The sequence below is a fragment of the Talpa occidentalis genome, unplaced genomic scaffold, assembly GCF_014898055.3.
Source record: "Talpa occidentalis isolate TD23 unplaced genomic scaffold, MPIMG_talOcc4v2.1 talOcc4.7, whole genome shotgun sequence".
Lineage (NCBI taxonomy): Eukaryota > Metazoa > Chordata > Mammalia > Eulipotyphla > Talpidae > Talpa > Talpa occidentalis.
In genome coordinates this window covers 85,453,883-85,479,207 of record NW_023605083.1, presented here as the reverse complement: position 1 = coordinate 85,479,207, position 25,325 = coordinate 85,453,883, and the positions used below count along the sequence as shown (strand labels likewise).

The 25,325-nt window shown below is 40.6% G+C and overlaps 1 protein-coding gene across 4 annotated transcripts in view; it reads right to left on the bottom strand.

Moving 5' to 3' along the window:
* The window catches only part of VPS53 (VPS53 subunit of GARP complex), a 169,662-nt gene that overhangs the window by 110,595 nt on the left and 33,742 nt on the right, over positions 1-25,325 (bottom strand). For all 4 annotated transcript variants that reach the window (XM_037492353.1, XM_054689029.1, XM_037492354.2 and 1 more), the window contains 3 exons: positions 24,395-24,475; positions 16,000-16,049; positions 14,335-14,401 (listed from right to left, as the gene is read on the bottom strand). In XM_037492353.1, coding sequence (XP_037348250.1) covers positions 14,335-14,401; positions 16,000-16,049; positions 24,395-24,475 — 198 coding nt within the window. The remainder of the gene's footprint in view (positions 1-14,334; positions 14,402-15,999; positions 16,050-24,394; positions 24,476-25,325) is intronic.

Genomic DNA, 25,325 nt, shown 5'->3' with positions numbered 1-25,325 from the left:
ATGTTGGTGAGGTTGCGGAGAAAAAGGAACTCTCCTGCACTGTTGGTGGGAGTGCAAACTGGTCCAACCACTATGGAGAGCTGTGTGGAGATTTCTTGACCTACTAAAAATAGAGCTTCCATATGATCCAGCAATTCCACTCCTAGGTATTTACTCAAAGGACACACAGAAACATCAATTCCAAAGAGCACCTGCACCCCTATGTTTATAGCAGCACTGTTTACAATAGCTAAGCTTGGAAACAACCCAAATGCCCAAAAACAGATGACTGGATCAAGAAGATGTGGTACATATACACCATGGAATATTACTCAGCATTCAAAAAAGATAAACACATGCAATTTGCAGCAACATGGATGGAGCTGGAAGGGATCATGCTCAGCGAAATAAGCCAGAAAGAAAAAGAAAAATACCGATGGTCTCACTCATAGCAGGAATCTAGAAAACTTAAATAAGGACCAGGAAAAAGAATAACTATAAGAAAGAAAATATCAAAATCAACAAACAACTACGAACCAGAGACACTCTATGGGTGGTGGGGGGCGGGGAAAGGAGGGATTGGGATCAAAATAAGGGGGTTGTAATTGTATGGGGAGTATGAAAATAAAATTTAAAATAAAAAACACAATAAAACAAAACCAGACTATTATAAATCAGAGACATCCTGCAAGGGAAGAAGAGGAATGAGAGGGAAGGAGGGAGGAGCACAGGGGACTGAGGTAATGGTGCATGAGTGCATTGGTGAAGGAAATTCTATGGGGACTACATCGAGGGAGGGGAAATAAATACTGTTTAAAAATGAACAGTGATGTAAAAAATTAAAAAAAAAAAAGCAGGGGTTCTTAATATGAAGTCCACACAATGGCTTTACGATGTCTGGGAATCCTATTAAATTTTGTACAATTTAAAAAAAAAAAGAAAGAATTATGGTAGTTTTCTCTTTTAGAGGGGATGAACTGTCACTATTATTAGGTCCTGAACACAAAAACTTATGCCTCCATTGGTAATCTGAAATATGTAGTCTGCATGGATTAAATGAAGACATAATAGAGACATATGCCTGTTTGGTAAAAAAATAAATGTATTAAGTTCAGAACAATATGGAAAAAAACGTTTCCAAAGAAACTAAATACTGAAATGAGTAAAAATTACCATATCATTCAGCAATTCCATGCCTAAATATATACTAAAAGGAACTAAAAGCAGGCACTAGATAGGTATTTGTATGTCAATGTTCATTACAGCATTGTTCAAATAACAAAGAGGTGGAAATAATCCAAGTGTCTACGAACAGATAAACAAAATGTAGTATATACATATGATGGAATAATATTCAGCCATAAAAAGTTTTTTTTTAAAAGATTTATTTTTTATTTATACAAGAGCTGGGGTACAGGCCAGAGGTGAGAGAATTCACCAGAGACAGAGTAGGGAGCAGAACAGGCAGACGACTGAAAGCACTGCTGAGGCGAGCAGCAAGCAAGCCAGGAGAGGTCTGCCGCACCATGTAGGCATCTCCCTGGCCGGCCAGGAATTGAACCCGCACTGCAGAGGCTGCGGAAAGCCTCACAGAGCTGTGCTCAACCCGCTGCACCACCAGGGAGGCCCAGCCATAAAAAGTTTTTGATCATGAATGAAATGATCATTTCCAGATGAAAATGCCAGTCTTCAAACTTCATTAAAAGGACAATATACAGGGCCTCCCCGGTGGCGCAGCGGTAGAGCGCTGGGTTGCGAAGCTGCCCGCGGCCTCTGCCACGCTGTTTCGATCCCCGGCTGCACCCCCGCCACCGAGGAGGGTCCCACATGGCGCGCAGACCTCTCCTGCCGCCCGCTGCTCCCCTCAGCAGTGTACTTCAGTCCTTCTGCCTGCTCTGCTCCCTACTCTGGCTCTGGTGAATTCTTTCACCCTCCCGCGCTTCTGACTGTACCCAGTGCTTGTATAAACAAAACAAACAAATAAATAAATAAAAAAACATGCCTCTATTAAAAAAAAAAAAGGACAATATACAATGACTCAGCATTATTTACGGAGGGTTAAATTAAAAAAAAAATCCTAAGCTAATCAATGACACAGAAAAGTCATATGGTCATATCAGTAGAAGCTGATAAGGTCTTTGATAAAATTCAACATGTATTTTCTGGCAAACACGCTTAGAGAACAAAGGATAACTCCTTAATAGTCATGGAATCTGGAAACGAGAAAACATCGTATTTAGTGTCAGCTATAGGAAGAAGGGTCTCTGCTTTGTTGACTGCATCATCCTCAATGCCTAGAATAGTCCTTAGTTTACAGAAGGCACTCACTGAGTGAGTGAATGAACAAACATACTGACAGTCACTGTCATTGAACTAGAGGACAAATTGCCTGACATCCCTTCAACACTAAAACACGCAGGGAACATTTCTAAAACTCCTTATCTGGGCCTCCCCTGGTGGCGCAGCGGTTGAGCGCTAGGCTGCGAAGCTGCGCAAAGCCTTAGCAGCGCCGGTTCGATCCCCGGCTGCTCCCCGGCCACCGGAGGAGGATCCCACATGGCGCGCAGACCTCTCCTGCCGCCCGCTGCTCCCCTCAGCAGTGTACTTCGGTCCTTCTGCCTGCTCTGCTCCCCGCTCTGGCTCTGGTGAATTCTCTCACCCTCCCGCGCTTCTGATTGTACCCAGTGCTTGTATGAATAAATAAATAAATCTTAAAAAAAAAAAAAAAAAGAAAAGATTAACATGTAAGAAAATAAAAGTTCTAAAAAAAAAAAAATAAAACTCCTTATCTCAGAATCCCTTTATATTCATGGAAATTACTGAGGGTCCCAGAGAGATTATGTTTATGCGGCCTATATCAATATATACCACAGAAGAAATTAAAACAGTTTTAAAAATATCCATTAATCCATTTAAAAATAACAACAGACTGATTACATGTTAACATAAAAAGATGCTTTTATGAAAAATAACTGTATTTCCCCCAAACAAAGCAAATTTCTTGAGAAGGGTGCATTATATCTGTGTTTGCGATTACCTTTAGTGTATACTTTAACAGAGACCACCTGGACTCTTACATAGGCATCTGTATTCAATCTGTTGTGATATGTTGTTTGGCTAAAAAAATACCATAAAGAAAAAAAAATAGGATGAAAATCTGGCTTCATTCAGATATATAATAAGAAAAGGCAGCAATATTTTCATGCCCTTTTCAGGTATTTGTTCAGGTATTCCTTTTTGAAACTACACTGAAACCTGAAAAGTAGTAAATTCTTAAAGATTAGTGGCATTAGGAATCTGAAATCTTATTAGAAATCTCATTAATGAACTGAGTATGCTAGACTGAAATCACTGATCAGCTGTGCTGCCTACAATGCAGAAAACTGGAAAGTGTTGCTCTTATGTTAACAATGAGAAGAAAAATAAACTGCAAAATCACAACTTTTCTTGAACCCATCAGAGGGCTGACAGTAATTAAACATGCTGAAATTCAAGAAGGGAAGGCTCCCGAAGGAGAGATGCTTGCCTTGTGGCTGAGCATAAGAGGAAAATGGGGATGCTATACAATCAGTAGGAAAGAATCCACTGAAGTTTTTAACAGAAGAGTACTGGCCAAGTGCAGGCTAAGTGCAACAGGTCAGAACCTCTGGGAGCCCTGCACACAATGCAGTTTGCACCCACGCTCGGGGTCTTTCCCAGCACCTCTACTGGGTGCTCCTGAGAAAGACTGCAGGTAGAGAAAGAGCTTCTTTACTTGGTGCAGAATTGGGGGACAGGTGCATTGGCCACTCAAGGGAAGGCAAGAAGCCCTGATCACCATCCCCTTTATTTGAATCTACCTCTCAAGTGAGGGACGGTGTTGGCAAACATTCAATGTAGGTCTGAAGGACAGAAAATTTTCACCACCTCTAACACCACAGCAGATGTTATGGACACAGGTAAGCTGTGCTGAATTTTCATTCAGAGAACAGCAAAGAGGAATGGTAGGGAGGCTCTCGGCAGGGCAGTAGGGATGGAAAAGAGCGGAGCTAATAGAAAAGTCACAGGAACTTGACAAATGCCTGGGTGTACAGATCCATATGCAGTAGTTACAGTATAACATCAGCAGCGATATTGTTGCCATTAACTAAGCAAGACTGAGCCCAAGGTTAAGCTTGGTGTTTTGAAATAATTAACTCTAACCACCCCTCAACCCTGAAGTACATATCATTATTTCTGTGTCACAGATGAACTAGAGTCTCAGAGAAGTCAAGTAACTTGCCCAAGGTCACACACCTAGAGGCTGGCAAAGCCAAAATTTAAAATCACAGCTTCAGTTTTTTCACTTGACTCAGCTGCCATCCAGTATTGTATTAGTGATAATGTCCAGTCCTTAATTTAGACATACCCCAATTCTTAAGAGAATTCAAATAAAGTGCTCAGCCCTTCACTGTACATAGGGGAGAGATAAGAGCTATTTGGATTCCTTACAGGATGTCTTAAAAATGTGAGGTTTTAGAGGACAAGAGGCAAAGGGTTCCAAAATGCAGTAGACATGTCACTCTGCCAAAAATAGCTACTAGGGCTCATGTGCAATAAACAGGATGAAGCACGCTGATAAGACTGAACACGGTCACCCCTGTGCTAAACAATAATGGACATTCTCTGTGTCCTTGCCTCAACTACAGTCAACAGTGCTCTAGAAGTATGTAAAACTAAACATTAACTTGGATTCCACTGTCAAATAAAGGCAAGCCAACCTTGACCTCTATAACAGATGGAAGAAATCTTAATTGTGAATGGCAGAAAGCCCCAATCAAAACCAAGGACATGGTGACCCTACAAAAGCTGACTCCAGCACTGCCACACTGAATCACAGAGCTTTTTGCACTCCCAGGTCATTTGCAGGCCATAGCTATTTCTGAAGTTGAATGTCATCTGCAGACATTCTGAAAATTACAATTCAAAAAAATTTTTAAAAAACAAAAAATGCCGGGCCTCCCTGGTGGCGCAGTGGTTGAGCGCTGGGTTGCGAAGCTGCCTGCAGCCTCTGCAGCGCCGGTTCAATCCCTGGCCGCCGGGCGAGCGTCCCACATGGCAGGCAGACCTCTCCTGCCGCGCCTGCTGCTCCCCTCAGCAATGTATTTCGTCCATCTGCCTGTTATGTTCCCCACTCTAGCTCTGGTGAATTCTCTCACCCTCCCGCGCTTCTGACTGTACCCAGTGCTTGTATAATAAAAATAAATAAATCTTCAAAAAAAAAAAAGCCTAGCCATTCTTGGCCACTAATGGAAAAATTAAAGCCTATGGAAGTTCAAAGACTATGGGGCCCCTCTCCCCACTGGTGGCGCAGGGGTTAAAGTCTCAGTGCTATCAAGGCAGCCACTGAGGCATGAGTTCCATCCCAGGACAGGAAGCAACCCATATGAAGCAGCAGACCTCTCCTGTCTCGCCCATTGCTCCCCTCAACAGTGTACTCAGTAGATCTGTCTGTTCTGCTCCCAACTGTCTCTGATGAATCCTCTCACTCCCTGCACCTCTGGCCTACACCCCAGCTCTTGTATGCATAAATAAATAAAAATAAGTATTTTTTTTAAAAGTTCAGTGGCTTTAAATTTAGTTATGTTTCAGCAGAAAAAAAGTGACAGTTGCCTTTCCCCAAACTTAAATACTAACGCCATTTATTTTCTTCTATCAATGGATCCATTATCTCCCCAAAGAGAGGATGAAATAAAAAGATAAACTTGAAATGGTGGGAGGGAACAATTCAATCACCCTGCTAGTGAGCTGATAATTATAAATTTATAATCCCACATAATGAAGATCGAGCTATGCTGTGAAGTCCCACCATCTACCTCATTCAGGGACTTGGAGAGCAATTATTTTTGTTCTAACATTTGAATTAAATGATACGCCACTTTTGAGGATGAAAAGTAAAGAACACTCTTTCCATCATGCTTTGCTGATTTACTTAATGAATCTTTATGACATCTTTATGAAAAGAGAAGGCAAGTATTACTAGCCTCCTTTTCTGAGAAAAGTCAAGAAACATGGCTTTGATAGAGACTTGAGGGCAGGAAGAGATCCTTTGTTTTCTGGGCTTGATTCTTTGTACAGAATGAGGATAATGAAGAAAAGAAGTCTCTGATAGCACACCACATGTCCCCGAACCCATCTTGTTCAACCTTTTTTTCCTACAACTTGAATGAAGACATAGAAGGCATGTCGGTGAATCCACAAACAAAAAAATGGGGAAATCATCAAGATTCCAATAGATCTCAATAGGCTGTATGATCAAGCAAAGCTGGCAAGATGAAGCTAAAGGTGAGATTCATAAAGTCCAACATTTAATTTCAAAGAATCTCTAAAATAAAGAAAGGGAGGGAGAAGTTTAAAAGCAGTTCATGTGAAAAAAGACCTGGGGCCGGTATCGTAAACTGTTATCCCACGGATAGGTTTTGTTTAGCCTTTGCAGCACTTGAGAAAAATACTAAATCAACCTTTAAAAACTGGGAGTCACTTAAAATTTGGATTTCTGGCTTCTCTTGAAAAACTGATCGCTCTGGCAACTCCAGATCTGCATCCAGATCTGACAACTGGTTAGAATAGAGCTGTGGCTTCCCCTCTCCTCCACTGGATGCCTATGGATGTACAAAAGTCTGCTGAGACCACTGAAACAATTTTCTTACCTCTGTGGGCATCTGTTTGTAACCCTAGACTTGGGAATTTCAACACAATAGAAATCAAAGTTACGATAACAAGGCTGTCAAAAATTTCACCTAATCTTAGGTGATGGAAGTAAAGTGCCGCCAAAATCAGTGTCAGTGTAATTTTTGAAGAGCCAGAAACTCATTAGTGAATCTAGAAAAATCAGATGTCTCTCCAAAAATATGTCTATCTATACAAAAATTTGCAATTAATTTCAGGGAGTTGACAGACTCCAGTAGTCCAGAGTTATCAAGTGAATAACCCAAGGCCAGCATAAGGGACCAAACTGTCCCACTGTGTGTTCACACAATGTGTGTCTTCTTGGGCAAGAACCACATTTTATTTTACTTTAAAAGAATTATTTTTATTTATTCATGCAGACAAGAACTGGGGTAGAGGCTAGAGGTACAGAGGGCTGGGAGGATTCACCAGAGATAGAGTGGGGAGCAGAACAGGCAGATCTACTGAAATACACTGCTGAGGGGAGCAGCAGGTGAGGCAGGAAAGGTCTGCTGCGTCATATGGTTTAGCTTCCTGGCCAGGGATGAACTCATGCTGCAGTGGCTGGCAATAGCTTGATAGAACTGAAACTTAACCCCTCTACCACCAGGGAGGCCCCAAGAACCACATTTTAAGAGAGATGCTGACAAAGTGCAAGTAACCTGGAAGACAAAGGGTCTGGAAATCATATCATAAAGTTGAGGAAAGAAAGAATGGTTAACCTAGGGAAAAAAATGAACACTCAGAAAAGAACATAATGCCATTTCAAATTTTAGAAGCTGTAATAAGCAAAAGGGATTAGGTTTACCCTAGTACAACTGGCAGAACTAAGATCAATGAGAAGTTACAAAAAGGTCCATTTTACTATTTCAGTTCAGTCTAAGAAAGAAGTTTCTCACAATTAAAACTACATGAGGGGCCTCCCCTGGTGGCACAAGGGTTGAGCGCTGGGCTGCAAAGCTACCCGCAGCCTCTGCAGTGCCGGTTCGATCCCTAGCTGCTGGCGAGGGTCCCACATGGCACGGAATATCTCTCCTGCCACACCCGCTGCTCCCCTCAGCAGTGTATTTCATCGGTCTGCCTGTTGTGTTCCCCAGTCTGGCTCTGGTGAATTCTCTCACCCTTCCATGCTTCTGACTGTACCCAGTGCTTGTATAAATAAATAAATAAATCTTTAACAAAAAAAAAAAAAAGCTACATGAGACTGGAATATACTATCCTATGGAAAGACAAATAGTGAGCTCCCCATCACTGCAAGTATCCAAGATCAAAGATAATGAAATGTCAGCCATAGAAAGATTCCTGAATCAGGTAGAAGGTTGTACTATAATTATCTAAAATTCCTTCCATATTAAAGTTTTAGTGATCAGAGCTAAAGATGGAAATAACAAGTTTTTTGCCCTCCCAAACTTTAATCTTGCTCTGATGCAATAGTTACATGTGCTTCAAGCTAGCTCCATTCAAGAGTCAGAAGGTCTTCTTTTGGGAATATGCAGTGAGCTGACTGGTAACTGGCCACTCTTTTGCCAACTTTCTCTTCTTGTAACTCACTCTCTATTCACCTCTCTTCCTACCTACCTTCAAGCTGAATTCATGGGAAGCCATTTAAGTTTCATAGCAGAGCAGATCATGTACTTGCTGCATTGACTCATCTTATCCACAGTTTTCAAACATGTGGGCATTTAGTTAGAGCTTTTGCCTGATGATTTCAACAGATAAAAATGGGGAGAATTCAGTGCTCCATTAACCTTGTATGAGCATCACAGTCTGGTTTGAAGAGGTCACAGACTAGACCAGTTCGAGTTCGCCCACGTAGGGGGTAGTCAATAACCAAAGGCTCTCCAGAATGCATAGCAGTGTGCTAATCAGGCAACTGATATTTTAGAAATTCCAACAAACTGTCTCACTGTATCTTCAATTTATACGTTACTCTTTAGCCACAAATGATTTTTCAGTCACTAAAACTGCTTGTCAAAAGGAATTTTTCTGCTAAAAGTCTTTCAAGATAATGAATGTTAAGTAAATACTTTCCCCTTACTTATGCAGCTTAAAAAGCACATCTGTTCTGGTTGAACACAACGAGATAAAAGGGAAACGTCCTTTTGCTCTCCTCCCGAGTGCTGCTCAGCAGCTTAGGAAACAAGTTCTGAAAGCAAATTTTTCCTCTGTTCCAGGGAAAAGGGGAACCTGGGGCCTCCTGACCTATAAAACTCACTATTTTGGAACATCCATAACTCTCCCAAGTCTGTGCCAGTCAAACAGTCTCCCTGCTGCAAACCACCAGGCAGCAGGGTTGGAAAGCAAGGCTTTCACCCCGAGGAGCTGACAAGGATAGGAACCAAAAGTTCCCTGGAAAAAAAGTCTCTACTTCAGCCTGCATTACAAACTGTTTGGAAAAGACAGATGGAGGGGATGACAGGAAAAGCAATTATTTCTTCTGGGCTTCCTTTCTGTCTGGATTCTAAGGAGACGAATACAAAATTCCATCACAGATTGAAATGCTATCTAAACATTCTTGAAAATGTGGTCCTGCTCTCTGAAATATGACCCGCTCAGCTGCAGCAACCTGTAACCTATTAATATGTGAAGGTGGAGAAGGCCGACATTCCTGAAAACTGTCTAATTCTGGGTCTGACTCTCCACTACTGCTAGCTTATGACCACAGATTAAAATATAAATAGCCAAAAGATATGTATCTACAAAGCATGACCCAACAAAAAATCCTGATGAATCATTCATTTTATTTTCACATTCTGGAATTTTAAATACCTGAGACTCTCATAAGTATACTCTCATAAGGTTTCTAGTGAGCCACACTAAATGTAGGCTGAATCACACTAAATAAGTGTTACTATTTCAAATCATAGTAAGTTGGGACTAATCATATACAAATCAAGCTTTAAACAACTTTTTTTTGTTGTTGTTAATTTTTTTTTTAAAGATTTATTTATTTATCCAAGAACTGGAATAGGCCAGAGCGAGGGAGGGTGAGAGGATTCACCAGAGACAGATCGGGAAACAGGACAGGCAGACTGACGAAATACACTGCTGAGGGGAACAGCGGGTGAGACAGGAGAGGTCTGCTTCGCCATGTGAGACCCTCGCCAGCCGGTAGGAATTGAACAGGCACTGCAGAGGCTGCAGACAGCTTCATAGCGCTGCGCTAAACCACTTGCGCCACCAGGGGAGGCCCAAACAACCTTATTTTTTTAAAGATTTATTTATTTATGGGGCCTCCCCGGTGGCGCAGCGGTTCAGCGCTGGGTGGTGAAGCTGCCCGCGGCCTCTGCGGCGCCGGTTCGATCCCCGGCTGCTTCCCGGCCACCGGAGGAGGGTCCCACATGGCGCGCAGACCTCTCCTGCCGCCCGCTGCTCCCCTCAGCAGTGTCCTTCGGTCCTTCTGCCTGCTCTGCTCCCCGCTCTGGCTCTGGTGAATTCTCTCACCCTCCCGCACTTCTGACTGTACCCTGTGCATGTATAAACAAAACAAACAAACAAACAAATAAATAAAACATGCCTCTATAAAAAAAAAAAATCTAAAAAAAAGAAAAAAAGATTTATTTATGTATGCATACAAGAACTGCGGTACAGGCTAGAGGTATGTGGGGTGAGAGGATTCACCAGAGACAGAGTGGGGAACAGAACAGGCAGATCGACTGAAATACACTGCTGAGGGGAGCAGTGGGCAAGTCAGGAGAGGTCTGCTGCACCATGTGGGCAGCTCCCTGGCCGGGGTTCGAACTCATGCTACAGTAGCTGCGGACAGCCTCATAGATTGCATCTTAACCCCTTGCACCACCAGGGAGGCCCCTAAACAACTTTAAATGAACACGTGCACTGATCAAAAAAATGTTTTTATGATAAAGGGCTGTTGTTTGTTTATAATGAATAATTTCACAAAGATCAGTCAATAGAGTTGAATAAAATGTGGACTATGTTCTGAGAAATGGGAAGATGAGGAAGATACAGTTCTTCCCTCAAGAAAGTATAAACCTGGGCATCCCTGGAATGTATAAACTTGGGCCTCCCTAATCGCATAGGGGTTAAAGACACAGCACCATCAAGCTATCCCCAGCCGGCCAGTGAGCAACCAACATGGCACAGCAGATATCTCCCGTCTTGCCCGCTGCTCTCCCTCAGCAGTGTATTTCAGTTGATCTGCCTGTTCTGCTCTCCACTCTGTCTCTGGTGAATTCTCTCACCCCCTGCACCTCTGGCTTACACCCCATTCTTGTATGCATAAATAAATCTTTAAAAAAAAGAGAAATGTATAAACTCATCAAGGGGACAAGATGTGCTTATTAGTCAATGGAATGAGATCAGGAAGCACAGGGCTGCAGGAATTTGTAGGCAGAAAGGATATACAACTTAATGAGGGAATACCGGAAACCACTTTCTCATCTGCAAAATGAAAGAAGTGGGCCAGATGAATCTCAAGGGCCTTTTACTTCTAAAATTCTCACTCCTTCTGTATATACAGAAAATTTCATGAAAGTAGCACTTGAGGGGTCTCCCTAGTGGCTCAAGGGGTTAAGTCTCAGCACTATGAAGCTATCCGCAACCACTGCAGAACAAGTTCGATCCCAGGCCAAGGAGGTGACCCACATGGCGCAGCAGACCTCTCCTGCCTCACCAGTTGCTCCCCTCAGCAGTGTATTTCAGTAGACCTGCCTATTCTGCTCCCCACTCTGTCACTGGTAAATCCTCTCAACTCCCTGCGCCTCGGGCCTGCTCTTGTATGCATAAATAAATATTTTTTTAAAAAACGTAGCACTTGATCTGCGGCTTTAATGGGTAAGATTTTGAAATGAAGCTACTAGAAGAAAAAGTAAAGTGAACATTTCAGACAAAAAGTAGCACATAAGCACAGACCCAGAAAGCATAGATCATACTTGTAGAGTCCTGGGTCTTTAGTACAGATGCTTCACAGAGGAAATAAAATGGAAGCCTTGAATGCCAAGCAAAGGAATTTGGATTTAATTTGGTAGATAGAGGCCAAGGTTTCTGAAGAAGTAGATGACATGAGGAAATTGAAACAGCAGAATGAGGCTGGACTGTTTGCAGGCTGCCCTGTTCCTCTTTATTACCTCTAAGGGCTTATTTGCATGGGCTTCACCTGCCAGAGAAATGGTGCTACTTGGGAGAGACCTAAATAGACAAACATGAAGCAATAAGGACTAAGAATCATGCCAAGACCAGGAAATAGGATCAGTTTTAGGAACCTAATACATCTATGCACAAATACTGATGATAACAAGGAAGAAGGTAGACTACTTACAAATAAGCCAATGAAAGATGATTACTAACAGGAAAAAGAAAGTACATCATTAAATACAGGAAAAACACAGAAACGGCCAAAACAAAAAAGTCAAGGGAAAAGACCACTAACACCTTTGACCTACTAGCAAAGGAAACAGACATATGAGAGATCAAGACATTTCTAAATAGGATTATACCACCCCTACCCCTGCGCCTTCCAACCCCACCTGCAATAATACCACCCACCAAAAATTTGGGTAACATACGAACATTTTAAGAAATTAGCTAAACTGAAAAAAGTCAGTCAAATCACAGAACAGAAGATAAACAACAGAAGTGGAACTATCACAAAGGTGCATACTCGAGCTAACTGAGTTAGGACTGTAACAGAAGGACCAGACACTGTCTGAAACGAAGACTAGAAAAGGCATGCTCAGCATTTCTGTTATGATCACAATTTCTGAAATACGATGCCTAAACAGGAGAACAGAATCCAAATGAAAAGGAAAATGGTTAATAGATAACATCTGGTCTCTCAATCACTTTTGAAAAAGCCCTCCTCAAACACTTCTCTTCCTTCACTCCCTTCTAATAGAACCTCCTTAGCTAGATCTAAAAAGAGCTGTAAAACTTTGAAATGAATCTACTTACCTGTTTCCCAACAAAACTAGGTATGAGGAATTGTAGCTATGTCAGATTACTATCTTTTTTCCCTTTTTTACAATAATGAACTTTACTTCCATCTTGATTTAAAATTTTTTTCTTTGATTTTTCTGTACTTTATTTTATTTTATTTTTTTGATTGATTTATTTACACAAGAACTGGGGTACAGGTCAGAGGTGTGGGAGGATGAGAGAATTCACCAGAGACAGAGCAGGGAGCAGAATAGGCAGACGGACTGAAGATACAGTTGAGGGGAGCAGCGGGCGAGGCAGAAGAGGTCTGCCATTGTGGGTTTCTCCCTGGCCGAAAATCGAATCCGCGCTGCAGAGGCTGTGGACAGCATCACAGCGCTGTGCTCAACCCACTGTGCCACTGGGGAGGCCCTAAAATTTTTTTTTGTAATTGTGGTGAGATTCCTAAATGGGAAATTTACCCTCCTAGCCATTTGTCACTGTACACTTCAATGGCACTAAATACATTTACACCGTTGTGCAACCATCACCACCATTCATTCCAATGATTCATCTTATAAAACTAAAATTCTATACATATGAAACAGTAAATCCCCTTTCTACCCCTACCCCAGCACTAGCAATTATGATTTGTCTTATGATTTTCACTACTGTAAGCTCGCCACATAGGTGGGAACCATATTGAGTTTGTGACTGGCTTATTTCACTTAGCATAATGCTCTCCAGGTTCACCCATGTTGTAGCATATTAAAGAATTTCCTTCCTTTTGAAGTCTGAATAATATTCCATTGTCTGTATAAATCATATTTTGCTTACCTTTTCATCTGTCAAAGGACACTTGGCTTCCACATTTTAGATGTTACACATAACGCTGCTACAAATATGGGTATTAAAATATCTCTTTGAGACCTTGCTTTTTGAGTATATACCTAGAAGTGTAATTGCTGAATCATAAGGTCATTTTATTTTTAATCTTTTGAGGAACCACCATACTGTTTTGTACCATCTTACATTCCTACCAACAGTATGCGAGATTCAATTTTTTCACATTCCTGCCAACACTTGTTCTCTGGTGTCTTGATATTAGCTATCCTATTGGGTACAAAGGTGTCATCTCACGACAGTTTTGATTTGCATTTCCCAAACAATGAGTGATACTGAACATCTTTTCATGAACATCTTTTGAATTTCTATTCAAATCCTTTGCCCATTTTTTAATAGGGTTGCTTGGTTTTTTGTGGTTGGATTTCAGGAGTTCTCTATTCATTCTGGACGTTAATCCCCGATCAGCTATGATTTGTAGATATTTGCTCCCATTCATAGCTCATCTTTTAACTCGGTTGATAATGTCTTATTTTGCACAGGTTACTACTATCTTTGGCAGCAACAAAGGTAAGATCAAAAGCCTAACAATTTAACTGACACATAAAAGCAGCAACCTTCTTTAGTCATAGTATACAAAACAAAGGAGGATACAAATGATGTCTGACACTAGGGAGAAAGTCAAGGAAACTCTGGTTTCCTTTTTTCAATGTGAATGTCCTTGGACCTGGGTGACTGGGCCATAATACATGCTTTTGGTCCAAGAGACACTCAGAGAGAGCTCAGGCTGGCCTGGGCAACCTCCTCCTGCTACCAGGACATAAGTCATGTTCACCTCCTGCTGGACAGATCAATAAAAAAGTGCTCTGCAAGAAGGCAGAGAGACATTTTGGTCACTCGGTCATTGGGTCTTAAAGAAATTAGGGTAGTAGTATGGGAGAGACTACTTACTTGCCTGCCATCCTGGCCCACATTTGTTTGACCTCTTACAACAGTTCGAATATTATCATCCAGTCGCCTAGTGAAAAAGTTAAAAGGATACAAATCATTTAACCAATCTCTAATCTAGGTTGACCCAAGTAGGTGACAATTAGTAATTTATTCATCAATTTCAGCAGATTGTACTCACTTGTCCGGAAAACCAAACAAATTTGACTGGTATAAAGACTGACACTCGGACCCCAGATGAGGGGGTGGGGGTGGGGGGCGGGGAGGGCAGCAGCAGTGGTGTAAGAAGCCAAGTCCAGCACAGACTGGTGAGTCATCTTTGCTTTAAAAAGGCTATTTTCACTTAATATTCAGAGTTGTCCAAAAGGACCAATATAACTTTTAGCATTTTTCATGGAGTAAACCAAGGATGACAAAACTGCTGAGCTTTAATGGGAGCAAGCCAGGGAGTTCAAATTACTTCACACAAAATCATTCCTCAGAAACCCTAAAAGGGATAGGAGCCAGGGAAACATATGAAATCAGTGCTTTGCCCTCTGGGCCCTGATCCTGCAGTTATGTAGTAGACAGATCTATGGCCTCCAGTTCCTCTTTCTACTGCAGCTCAACAGGGACCACTTAATGGCATCCCAACCAGAGAAATTAGTATCAACTTCATTTTTCATTGAAGAAGCCATTAAAAGTACAGCGGAAGAAAGCTGCAAATAACTGTTTCACAAGTTTTTTTTGGATCATCAGGGAATTTCCATATTTGTGCAAACACTGGACAACTTAGCGGTCTCTACGAGAAATGTCATAGCCAAAGTCCACCAAAACAACAAACAGGCTACTTTGCACTTCTCAAGGCATCCAACTGAATAATACATTCATGGCAAAGGTCTTCAACAAAAGACCCAAAAGTAGTAAGAAAAAAAAATCTCCCTCTGGATTCAAAATGAATGCGTCTTCTCATGGAAAGTTTTAAAAAATAACAAAAAACTATTTGAAGTAATGACATCATTACAACCATTATAATAATTAGAATGAACAAACACTAACCTTGTACCTACCATGTGTTAAAACTGGAAATCCAGACATAAACAAACCAGAACAAGGGCAGGAAGGATACTTGACTACCATCCTAGATAATCACATCTGGATTAACCACAGTGTTTAATCCTGGGCCACCGGCAACCAGCAGATCTGACCACACTGTCAGTTGATATGTGGTCAAGGGATAGACATATGTGTGTGTGTGTGTGTGTATACACACGTATGTATGTATATACATATCCATGTATGTATGTATATACACACCCACATATATATGTGTATGTGTGTATATACATATATATATATATAAAAGCCCATTTTCATATCTAAGCCTTCAGAATTTTTTAAAAAAAGTAAATTTGCTACACTGAAAATAGGAAAATAGTAGAAATACTATTGCCTCCTAATATAACCAACTGTTCTGACTTCCTTTTTTGGTATAAATATAATTGAAGACTGACCAAAGAATCAAGTCCTTTGCTATAAGAACTTGGAAAACCCAGAAAAAATTTATTTAAAAAATTATCAATAGCATCCTGGAGATTTCATTATTCTCCCAGATAAGTGTGATCCAGAATGTAGTTGATGACATTAATAACATACTTTCAATGATTAATAATCATACTGTGTACTTACCTTATTTTCAGTCTAATTTTGTTCACAACTTCATCTATGTTTGCCAGAGACTACAATAAAAAAGGAAGAGTGCCAGTTATTATTTACTTCCAGAAATTCCTCCTTCCAGAGAAATGAATTATAATTGATAGTTAGGACATCACAAAAAATTTAATCATGCAGTATGATACAATTTTTTACTTTAAAAAAAAACGTCGTAGCAGTAGTTGGCAACTACTGACAAATCCATCACAGAGCCTATTTTTTGTAAACAAAGTTTTACTGGAACACAGCCATGCCCATTTATTTACAAATTGTTTATGGATGCCTTGGAGCTACAAAGGCAGAGCTGACTAGTTGCAACATAGACTGTATAGTTCACAAAGCCAATTGTATTTACTATGTAGCCCTTTATAGAAAGTTTGCTAATCCTTGATGTATAGGATCATACAAATTCATACAACAAAATACTCACTTCAATAAAAATTAATGATTACAACAAATACATAGACAAATCTCACTAACATAATGGTGTAAAAAAAGCTAGACATAAGACTATATTATCTGATAGGACTTATATAACAAAATCATTATTCAAAAATGGGTAAAACTCAATGGTATCAACTTAATGCCACCTACAGAGAAATGACACAGTTGCCTGGGAGTGAGGACTACTGTGGAAGTAAATAAGATGTGGTGAAGGCAGAACGAAGACCATGACAGAGATCCAGGATGTGAAGGTTTCTGTCCAATGTCCCAGTCTGGTGCTGAGAGGCAGGATAATACCATGTGAGCACTGCAGCTGGAGATCACTGCCAGAGCATGAAAGGAGTAATCCCTTCTCTGAGAAATAAATACCTACACCTTACATCCCTTTTGTTGACATATGTGAATCTGTGTCCACAGCACAGGCTGTCTCTTTGATAGTTATATTTTGATACCTTGATTTCTAAGTTCTTCCCTCTTACACTGAGAGCTAGGCTGGATGTGACTATTTAAAATACCTTTTAGGGCCTCCCTGGTGGCACAAGGAGTTAAAACTCAACCTATGAAGCTATCCGCAGCCACTTCAGCACGAGTTCAATCCCCGCCCAGGGAGATACCCACAGGGCGCAGCAGAACTCTCCTGACTTGCCCGCTGCTCCCCTCAGCAGTGCATTTCAGTCAATCCCCCTGTTCTGTTTCCCACTGTGTCTCTGGTGAATCCTCTCACCACTCCCATACCCCTGGCCTGTACCCCAGTTCTTGTATAGATAAATAAATCTTTTTAAAAAAATACCTTTTAAATATGGAGTTGACACATAATTTAAAAATTAGTAAAGATGAGAAGACAACAGAATGGGACAGGAAAGTGAGTATGAAAGTTAGTGAAGAAGATGAAGAAGAGGTGAAAACAGAGTCAAGTGGAAACCAGGAATATTTCAGCATATTTTCTTATGCCATTTTATCATCCCCTTATGATCTGGAAAACAATGTGCTACATAATTTTTAAAAAATGAGTAAAACGGGGCCTCCCCGGTGGCGCAGCGGTTGAGCGCTGGGTTGTGAAGCTGCCCGCGCTGCGGCGCCGGTTCGATCCCCGGCTGCTCCCTGGCCACCAGAGGAGGGTCCCACATGGCGCGCAGACCTCTCCTGCCGCCCGCTGCTTCCCTCAGCAGTGTACTTCGGTCCTTCTGCCTGCTCTGCTCCCCGCTCTGGCTCTGGTGAATTCTCTCACCCTTCTGCGCTTCTGACTGTACCCAGTGCATGTATAAACAAAACAAACAAACCAGCAAACAAATAAATAAAGCATGCCTCTATAAAAAAAAAAATAAAATAAAAAAATAAAAATAAAAAATGAGTAAAACTATTCTCGGGTGTTAGAAGACAGGACAGTGGTCCCTATAAGGGAGGTGATGACTATAAGGATGTAGAAAGGGCAGATCTGAAGATGTTTCAATTTCTTGATCTCAGTAGGAGTTAGAAACTTGGTTGCATTAATTTTGTGAAAACTTATCAAGTTGTACACTTAATATTTGTATACTTCTCCACATTGCAATACTTTGATAACTAAATCTATCTTTTTCTAAGTGTATAAATCCATTAGAAAAGAATGTGGGCCGCTAAATACAGGAGTAATCTCAACTGCTGATCTCCGTGTGATCAGTAGCAGTACTTGTAATATATAAAAGCAGGATTTTAAGTTTTTCTCCTTTGTGTCTGAGTATTTTCAAATTGTTCTATACTGCATATGCTTAACTACTGTAATTATAGCAAAGTTATTTCTATTTTTAAAACAATGACAATAAAAACAAGCTGACTAGTTCCAAACCTAGCTAGGAGAAAATGTGAGGAAAGAGTGCCCCCTAATGGAACAGAGAAGGTACGAATTTTACAGTACCAAGTTCTTAAAATAGGACTTTTTAAGTCTTTTTTCCCTCTCCCCCAACAGCTGAGAAGGAATTTGAGGTGATACAGGAACTGCCTGCCAGCAACTTCTGCTGGCAGGAGGAGGCCAGGAGCCTGCCAAGAGCAGGTCACAGGTGTTCAAGGTGTCAGGCTGAGCCATTCTGACAAAGCCAATGGTTACTCAGAATTTTCAGAAATCTAAGAACAGACTAAGATAAAGATGAATCTCAGAAAAAGGAAGTTACCTTTATTGAGGCGTGCACTGACAAATCTATCACTTCAAAACTGAACTGGGCATAAATCACACCACATTGTATCAGGAGCTGAGATGCCAAAGGACCTGGACTTGGCCCAACTCTACCACTACCAACTTGCTGTATGCCTACAGGGCAAGCTGTTTCACCTCTGAATTTCTATTTCTTCAGGCAAAATGGATAAAATAGTTCCTGCGTTGCCCATCTCTGCTGGAACCCATTTTTTATTGGGGAGGGGGATGAAAGGTTTAAAAAAAAACAATTTTAAACATTACTATTTGGGGACTCCGGGTGAAGGATAGTTATGAATTCTTTATACCATTCTTGCATCTTTTCCAAAAATGAAAAATTATATCAAAAGTTTAAAGCAGTAACATTTTTAGAATAGTAAAACATGTACATAACCAAAAATGCAAACAGAAGAAGAAAACAGTGAAAAGTAAGACTTCCTCTCCCTGGCCTGCTCGTCCCCCCAGCTCTCCTTCCCAGAAGCAATGGCCTTGAGACGTTTATTTAAATCACATGTATAATGTCCTGAACCATGCTTTCTTCACTTAACAATAAACTTCGAGACAATTCCATGTCAGTCAACATTGATTTTAATAGTATAGGAACCATTTCTCAAATTTAATACTTCTTAGGACATGAAGGTCTTGCTTAACCCATAACAATTTTTCTCAGAAAAATAACTCAAAATATTTGCACCTTCAGATGTTCACTTGTATTTAAAAAGCAAAAACCTGGGAGTCACCTAGTGCCCATCAACAGCAAATTTAAATAAATCAGGTCACATTTACTTGATGAACTTTTATGCTACCATTAAAAATGCTGGTCTGGGCCTCCCTGGTGGCACAAGGGGTTCAGCACCGCACTATGAAGCAATCCACAGTCTCTGCAGCACGAGTTCGATCCCCGGCCGGCCAGGAAGAAACCCACAAAGCGCAGCAGACCTCTTCTGTCTTGCCCACTGCTCCCCTCAGCAGTGTATTTCACTCAGTCTGTCTGTTCTGTTCCCCACTCTGTCTCTGGTGAGTCCTCTCACCACCCCTCCTCCCCTCATGGCATCTCTGGCCTGTACCCCAGCTCTTGTATGCATAAATAAATAAATCTTAAATAAAAAATGCTGGTCTGAAACAAGACTGCTTATGCTAACAAGAAGACAAGCACCCCCTGAATATGGGAATTACTCATCTACATTTTGGTTGCAATGTGGTTACATAGTTTAATTTTATCATTTAATGTCTTGATGATTGAAGAGAATTTCCTGAAACTAACAGTGATTCTTGCTGATTACAGAAAATTTATAAAATTATCCGCACTCTCAGCAGCATCTAGCCACTATTAGCATTTTATCATATTGCCTTCTACTGCTCTTCCTGTACAGATACATGGCTTTTTTTTTTTTTTTAAGATTTATTTATTTATACAAGCACTGGGTACAGTCAGAAGCGTGGGAGGGTGAGAGAATTCACCAGAGCCAGAGCGGGGAGCAGAGCAGGCAGAAGGACTGAAGTACACTGCTGAGGGGAGCAGCGGGCGGCAGGAGAGGTCTGTGCGCCATGTGGGTCCCTCCTCCAGTGGCCGGGGAGCAGCCGGGGATTGAACCGGCGCTGCAGAGGCTTCGTGCAGCTTCGCAACCCAGCAATCAACCACTGCGCCACCGGGGAGGCCCTACATGGCTTTCTTAAAAAATTAAATGGGGATGATAAGCAATTTCACATCTTATTTTTTTCACTTAACAGTATAATCCAGGGCATTTGGGGAGGTCATAAAAAATACTTTATACTATATGACCCTTTTTTTCCAAAATCTCAATTATATTAATTTTATAGGTTTTTCTAAAACACATTTCATTGCGATTCCACCAACCAAATGTCTAGACAATATAACAAATGGTTATCTTCAGTTTCTACTAGGAGACAAATCGTTCTTACCAAACCTGGCTACTCTTCAGGACCTCCTAGGGCACGGTTCAACACAGAAACCTGAGTTATTCCCACCTGGACCTGGTGAGTCAGCAGCGATATCTGCGGGATCTCTTTGGACCCCTGCCTGCAGACAGGCGCCTTCACTCAGCAGAAACACATCCACATTCTTCTCCTTAGAGGGACACTCATTTTCTTCTTGACATACTGACATCTACTTTAAATAACCTAAACTCATGAGTATGAGGCCCATGAAGTATATAGATGGGTTTTTGCCTAAGGTCTGGCAATAGCTAAAAGAAATTAATAAACCATGCCACTACTTTCTATTACCTTTTCATTAAGATCCATGGGGATCTGGGGTGAAGGATGAACTGCTAAGTGCAACTCTGGGACTGGGAAAATAAAGGGAGCCCTGTGTCATAAATTAGCTGAATCTCATAAGGGACTTTGCTGTACATTATCACATACATGGGGCATAATTAGACAAGACACATAAGTGACTCTAAGGAACAACAAATGTCTTAGGCTATCTTTAGTAGTTGAGATGCAAAGACACACAGCAGGAAAAGGTGAGAACTTAGTGGTTTCCTATATAATTTTCAAATCTAATACTTATTTTTGTTTTGATGAATCAGCATTTTTGATAAAGTAGAGTAAATGAAATATTTTCTTCTTTTTTAAAAAAAAGATTTATTTTATTTATAAATACAAGAGCTGGGGTGAAGGCCAGAGGTACGGGGGGGTGAGAGGATTCATCAGAAAACAGAGTGGGGAGCAGAACAGGCGGATCTACTGAAATATACTGCTGAGGCTCCGCAGCAGTGGGGGAGACAGGAGAGATCTGCTGCACCATGTGGGTCACCTCCCTGGCCAGGGATTGAACTCATGCTGCAGTGGCTGCCAATAACTTCATAGTGCTGAGACTTAACCCCTTGTGCCACTAGGGAGGCCCCATAAGTGAACTATTTTCAAGGTTAAAATGCTTATATTTATACCAGTTGTTCCCCAAACTCTATCTTCAGCTAATTCCTAGAATTCCCCTTTCATAGAAACTGATGCGCTCCAATGGCTATTTGTGAAATCCTAAAAAAGACAATCACACAGTATGACATCATTTTTTTCCAACTTTATTTAAAAATTTAACATGTCCATTAGAAAAAATTTGGAAGGATTATGTCAAGATATTAACAAGTATGGGACTTATCAGCTACAGACTCAACTATCCAACTACATAGTTCCATCTGTATGCTACAAATATGTTCAAAATTGAAGTCACCCTCATACCTTCATACCTCATACTACTACCTGCCAACTCACTACTGAAACCTGCTCTTCCTCATTAGTCCCAATACAGGGTAAAGGTGCCAACACCCACCCATTCTGCCAGACTAGAAATCAAAGTTCAAAATTCTTAGTATGGCCTATCATGCTCAGCTTAAATGCCATTTCCTCAGGGAAGCCTTTTGGATCCCTCACACAAAGTAAGGCCCTGGGTGTTGTTATCACAGTATTTAGCAAGCTTCCTTTATGGCAATGCTATCACATTTAAGCTGAATGTTTATCCTTCTGTGCCTTATTATTCTCATCATAAAACAAACATGATAACAAAATGGAGACTTTATGTTTAAGTACTTAGAATGGTGCCTGGTGCATACATAGCATGCATCCAATAAATGTTAACTATTATTATAGTTGCCATAGAAGTTAAAACTCTTGGGAGAAAGTAACAAATAATAATATATATTATACAAACAAGTCATTGTAACTCCATATTAATTTACTATACCCAGCTAATAGTATAATTATTGATGATTGAGAAAGATTGGAAGTTTTTAGTTGGTAAGAATGGTATCTGTCTTGTTTACTCTTTTAGCTCCAAATTTCTTACAGAGCTTGGCAGAGGAAATGCTTTTTGTTGAGTACATCAATGAGTGAATTTGAGATTCTAGTCCCCTCAAGTAATAAATCCCATGATTTATGTCTCCTGAATAACTCAGATCTTGTTGTCTCCCTGCCAGTTGTCATACAAATTCTCACCCTCTGATGATCTATCACAATAGTCAGCTAATTGGTCTTTCTGACTCCCTTCTGTTCATCTCCCCTGATATCAGTTAGGATTTTTAAACTGTAAATCTGATCACGTCATTACCTAGTAAAAAGTCACTCAACAAATACCCACTGCCCAGAGCAGCAGTCTCCAGAGTATGTTGTGTGTCTCCCCAAGGGGTTTGCATATGAATTAGGGGGTGAGGAGAAAACACTGGTACCTCTTTTAATTTTTTTTACTTATACAGGCAATACACTAAGGTCTAATTTATTTAACACTGATATATGGATCTTATCACAAGGAAAAAATGTGTAACTGTGTGCTGACAGATGCCAACTAGACTTATTGTAGCAATCACTCCACAATATATACATGAGGCCAGGAACTTGCCTGTTACACTTATCATTTCTCCCCAGTGCCAGCGCCTGACACTTAGTGGACTCTGAACAAATGATTACTGAGTTTGACTAAATGAACGAATGAATCCCTCAAGACTTGGTGGAAGACCTCCCTCTTCTCTAATGTTTTGATTTTCCTGGGTAGCACTTCTTTTGTGAGCTCCTCTCTCACTGTTACATACCATGGTATCACTCACCAGTATCTCCTCAAATTGACCATGTACACTTCAAGGGTATGGAATGAGTCTCATTCATTTTGTATACCCTACACCTGGCACAGTGACTGACAACCTGACTGGTGCCCACTGAATGTTTGCTGAATAAGAGAAAAAACAAGCAGGACTCGAGCAGAGCTCCCAATTCTGCTACATCTAATTTTGGTCAACTTCTTACCTAACCTAAATACCCTAAATTAGTTTTTTTACAGGGGCCTCCCTGGTAGCACAAGGGGTTAAGTATCAGCACTAAGAATCAATCCACAGCCACTACAGTACCAGTTCGATCCCCAGCCAGGGGATCACATGGCGCAGCAGACCTCTCCTGTCTCGCCTGCTGCTCCCCTCAGCAGTGTATTTCAGTAGATCTGCCTATTCTGCTCCCCACCCTGTCTCTGGTGAATCCTCTTATCCCCCACGCCTCTGGCCTATACCCTGATCTTGTATGTATAAATAAATAAATCTTTAAAAAAAAAAAAAAGGTCTCCCTGGTGCCACAAGGGGTTAAGCACCTCACTATGAAGCAATCCGAAGGCTCCGCAGCACAAATTAGATCCCCGGCAGCCAGGGAGCAACCCACATAGCTCAGCAGACCTCTCTTGACTCGCCCGCTGCTCCCCTCAGCAGTGTATTTCTGTTAGTCTGCCTGTTCTGTTCCCCACTCTGTCTCTGGTGAATCCTCTCACTCCCCGCATCTCTGGCCTGTACCCCAACTCTTGTATGCATAAATAAATAAATCTTTAAAAAAAAAAAGGTTTTTACCAAAAAAAAAAAATCTGGATAAATTACTCAACAAAACAAAATAAAACACAAAGTCTAAACATTTACATCTTGAAATAGGGCTGAAAGTAACTTTACGACTCCAGGCTTATCCTGTCTACCTCACTCCTATTTTTTCCCTATTACATTTACAAAATCATTTTCATTTTCAGTTTACTGCAGATAATTTGGGGGACTCTTTCAACCAGAGGGTACAATTTCTAGTGATATGCTCACTATACAAAGAATTCCACTCCACAATATTTGGTATTATAAGTCCCAAATGGTTACAATGAAGCTTGCTTTGAATTTAACTTTCACTTGTTTATCAGGGTTCCTTAGATTATGCAATAAAACACACCAATCATAGCACCCAGGAAAAATTAGAAGTTACTGAAATAAAGGAAATCTAAAACTCTTTACTTACTTGCTCTGTAGGGAAGAGTGTATTGATATATTCCACAGCATTGAAATCTGCTCTATCTAGAGGATCCTGGCTTGGAAATACCTGTATAAAAAAAGAGGTTTAAAAATAACTGTCATCTCTTGCAATGGTTCCATTAAGAAGCTATTTCAAATGTATTATTAAGCACAATGATAATTTATCGCAAAGTTTCTGGCCATTAATTGTGATTACACTTTTTTCCCGGATAGTGAAAGCTTGAGGTAATTAACAAGTGAAAAATATTTATTTCTGTAAGGGAAGAGCTCTGAGTACATGAAGCAATTAAAAAACCAATTTTAAAGTAAAAAAAAAAAAAAAAAAAAAACAAAACTGTCTCTGTCTTGTTTTATGTATTATTTCCCACCCACCCACCACCACCTCTAGATGGTAAGCTCCTTGAAGACAAAAACCCATCTTTTTTTTTTCTTCATTTCATAATTGAGTATCAACAGCTACTGAATATACCTGTTACAATAAATCTTTCATTTTCAACATCATCTATAATTTAATCATTTTGATGCTGCTAACAGAATGTACAGTGAAAATTTCTATAGATATCAACAAAAGGCCAAGGGATACTAAATGGGCATTGTGCATTATCAGATTAAATCAGCTAGTGACATGGTTTGTATTAAGGAAGTCTTGAAAATAGATTAATGCCCCATATCTCAATGACATCTCATTGGCAGAAGTCACTATGCGTTAGAGCAATCTTTATGTTTCAGATAGCATCAGGAAATGGACAGCTGGTGTTCTAGAACTGGTCATCTCTTTAACAGAAGGAAGTAAGTTGCTTCCTGAGAAATATACCTAACTCCCTTCACAAGTTACAATTTGAAGAAGATGTAACAAGATGGATTATAAAAGCAGTTAAATAATCTCCTGGGTATGATTTCACCAGCTCAAGACAGTT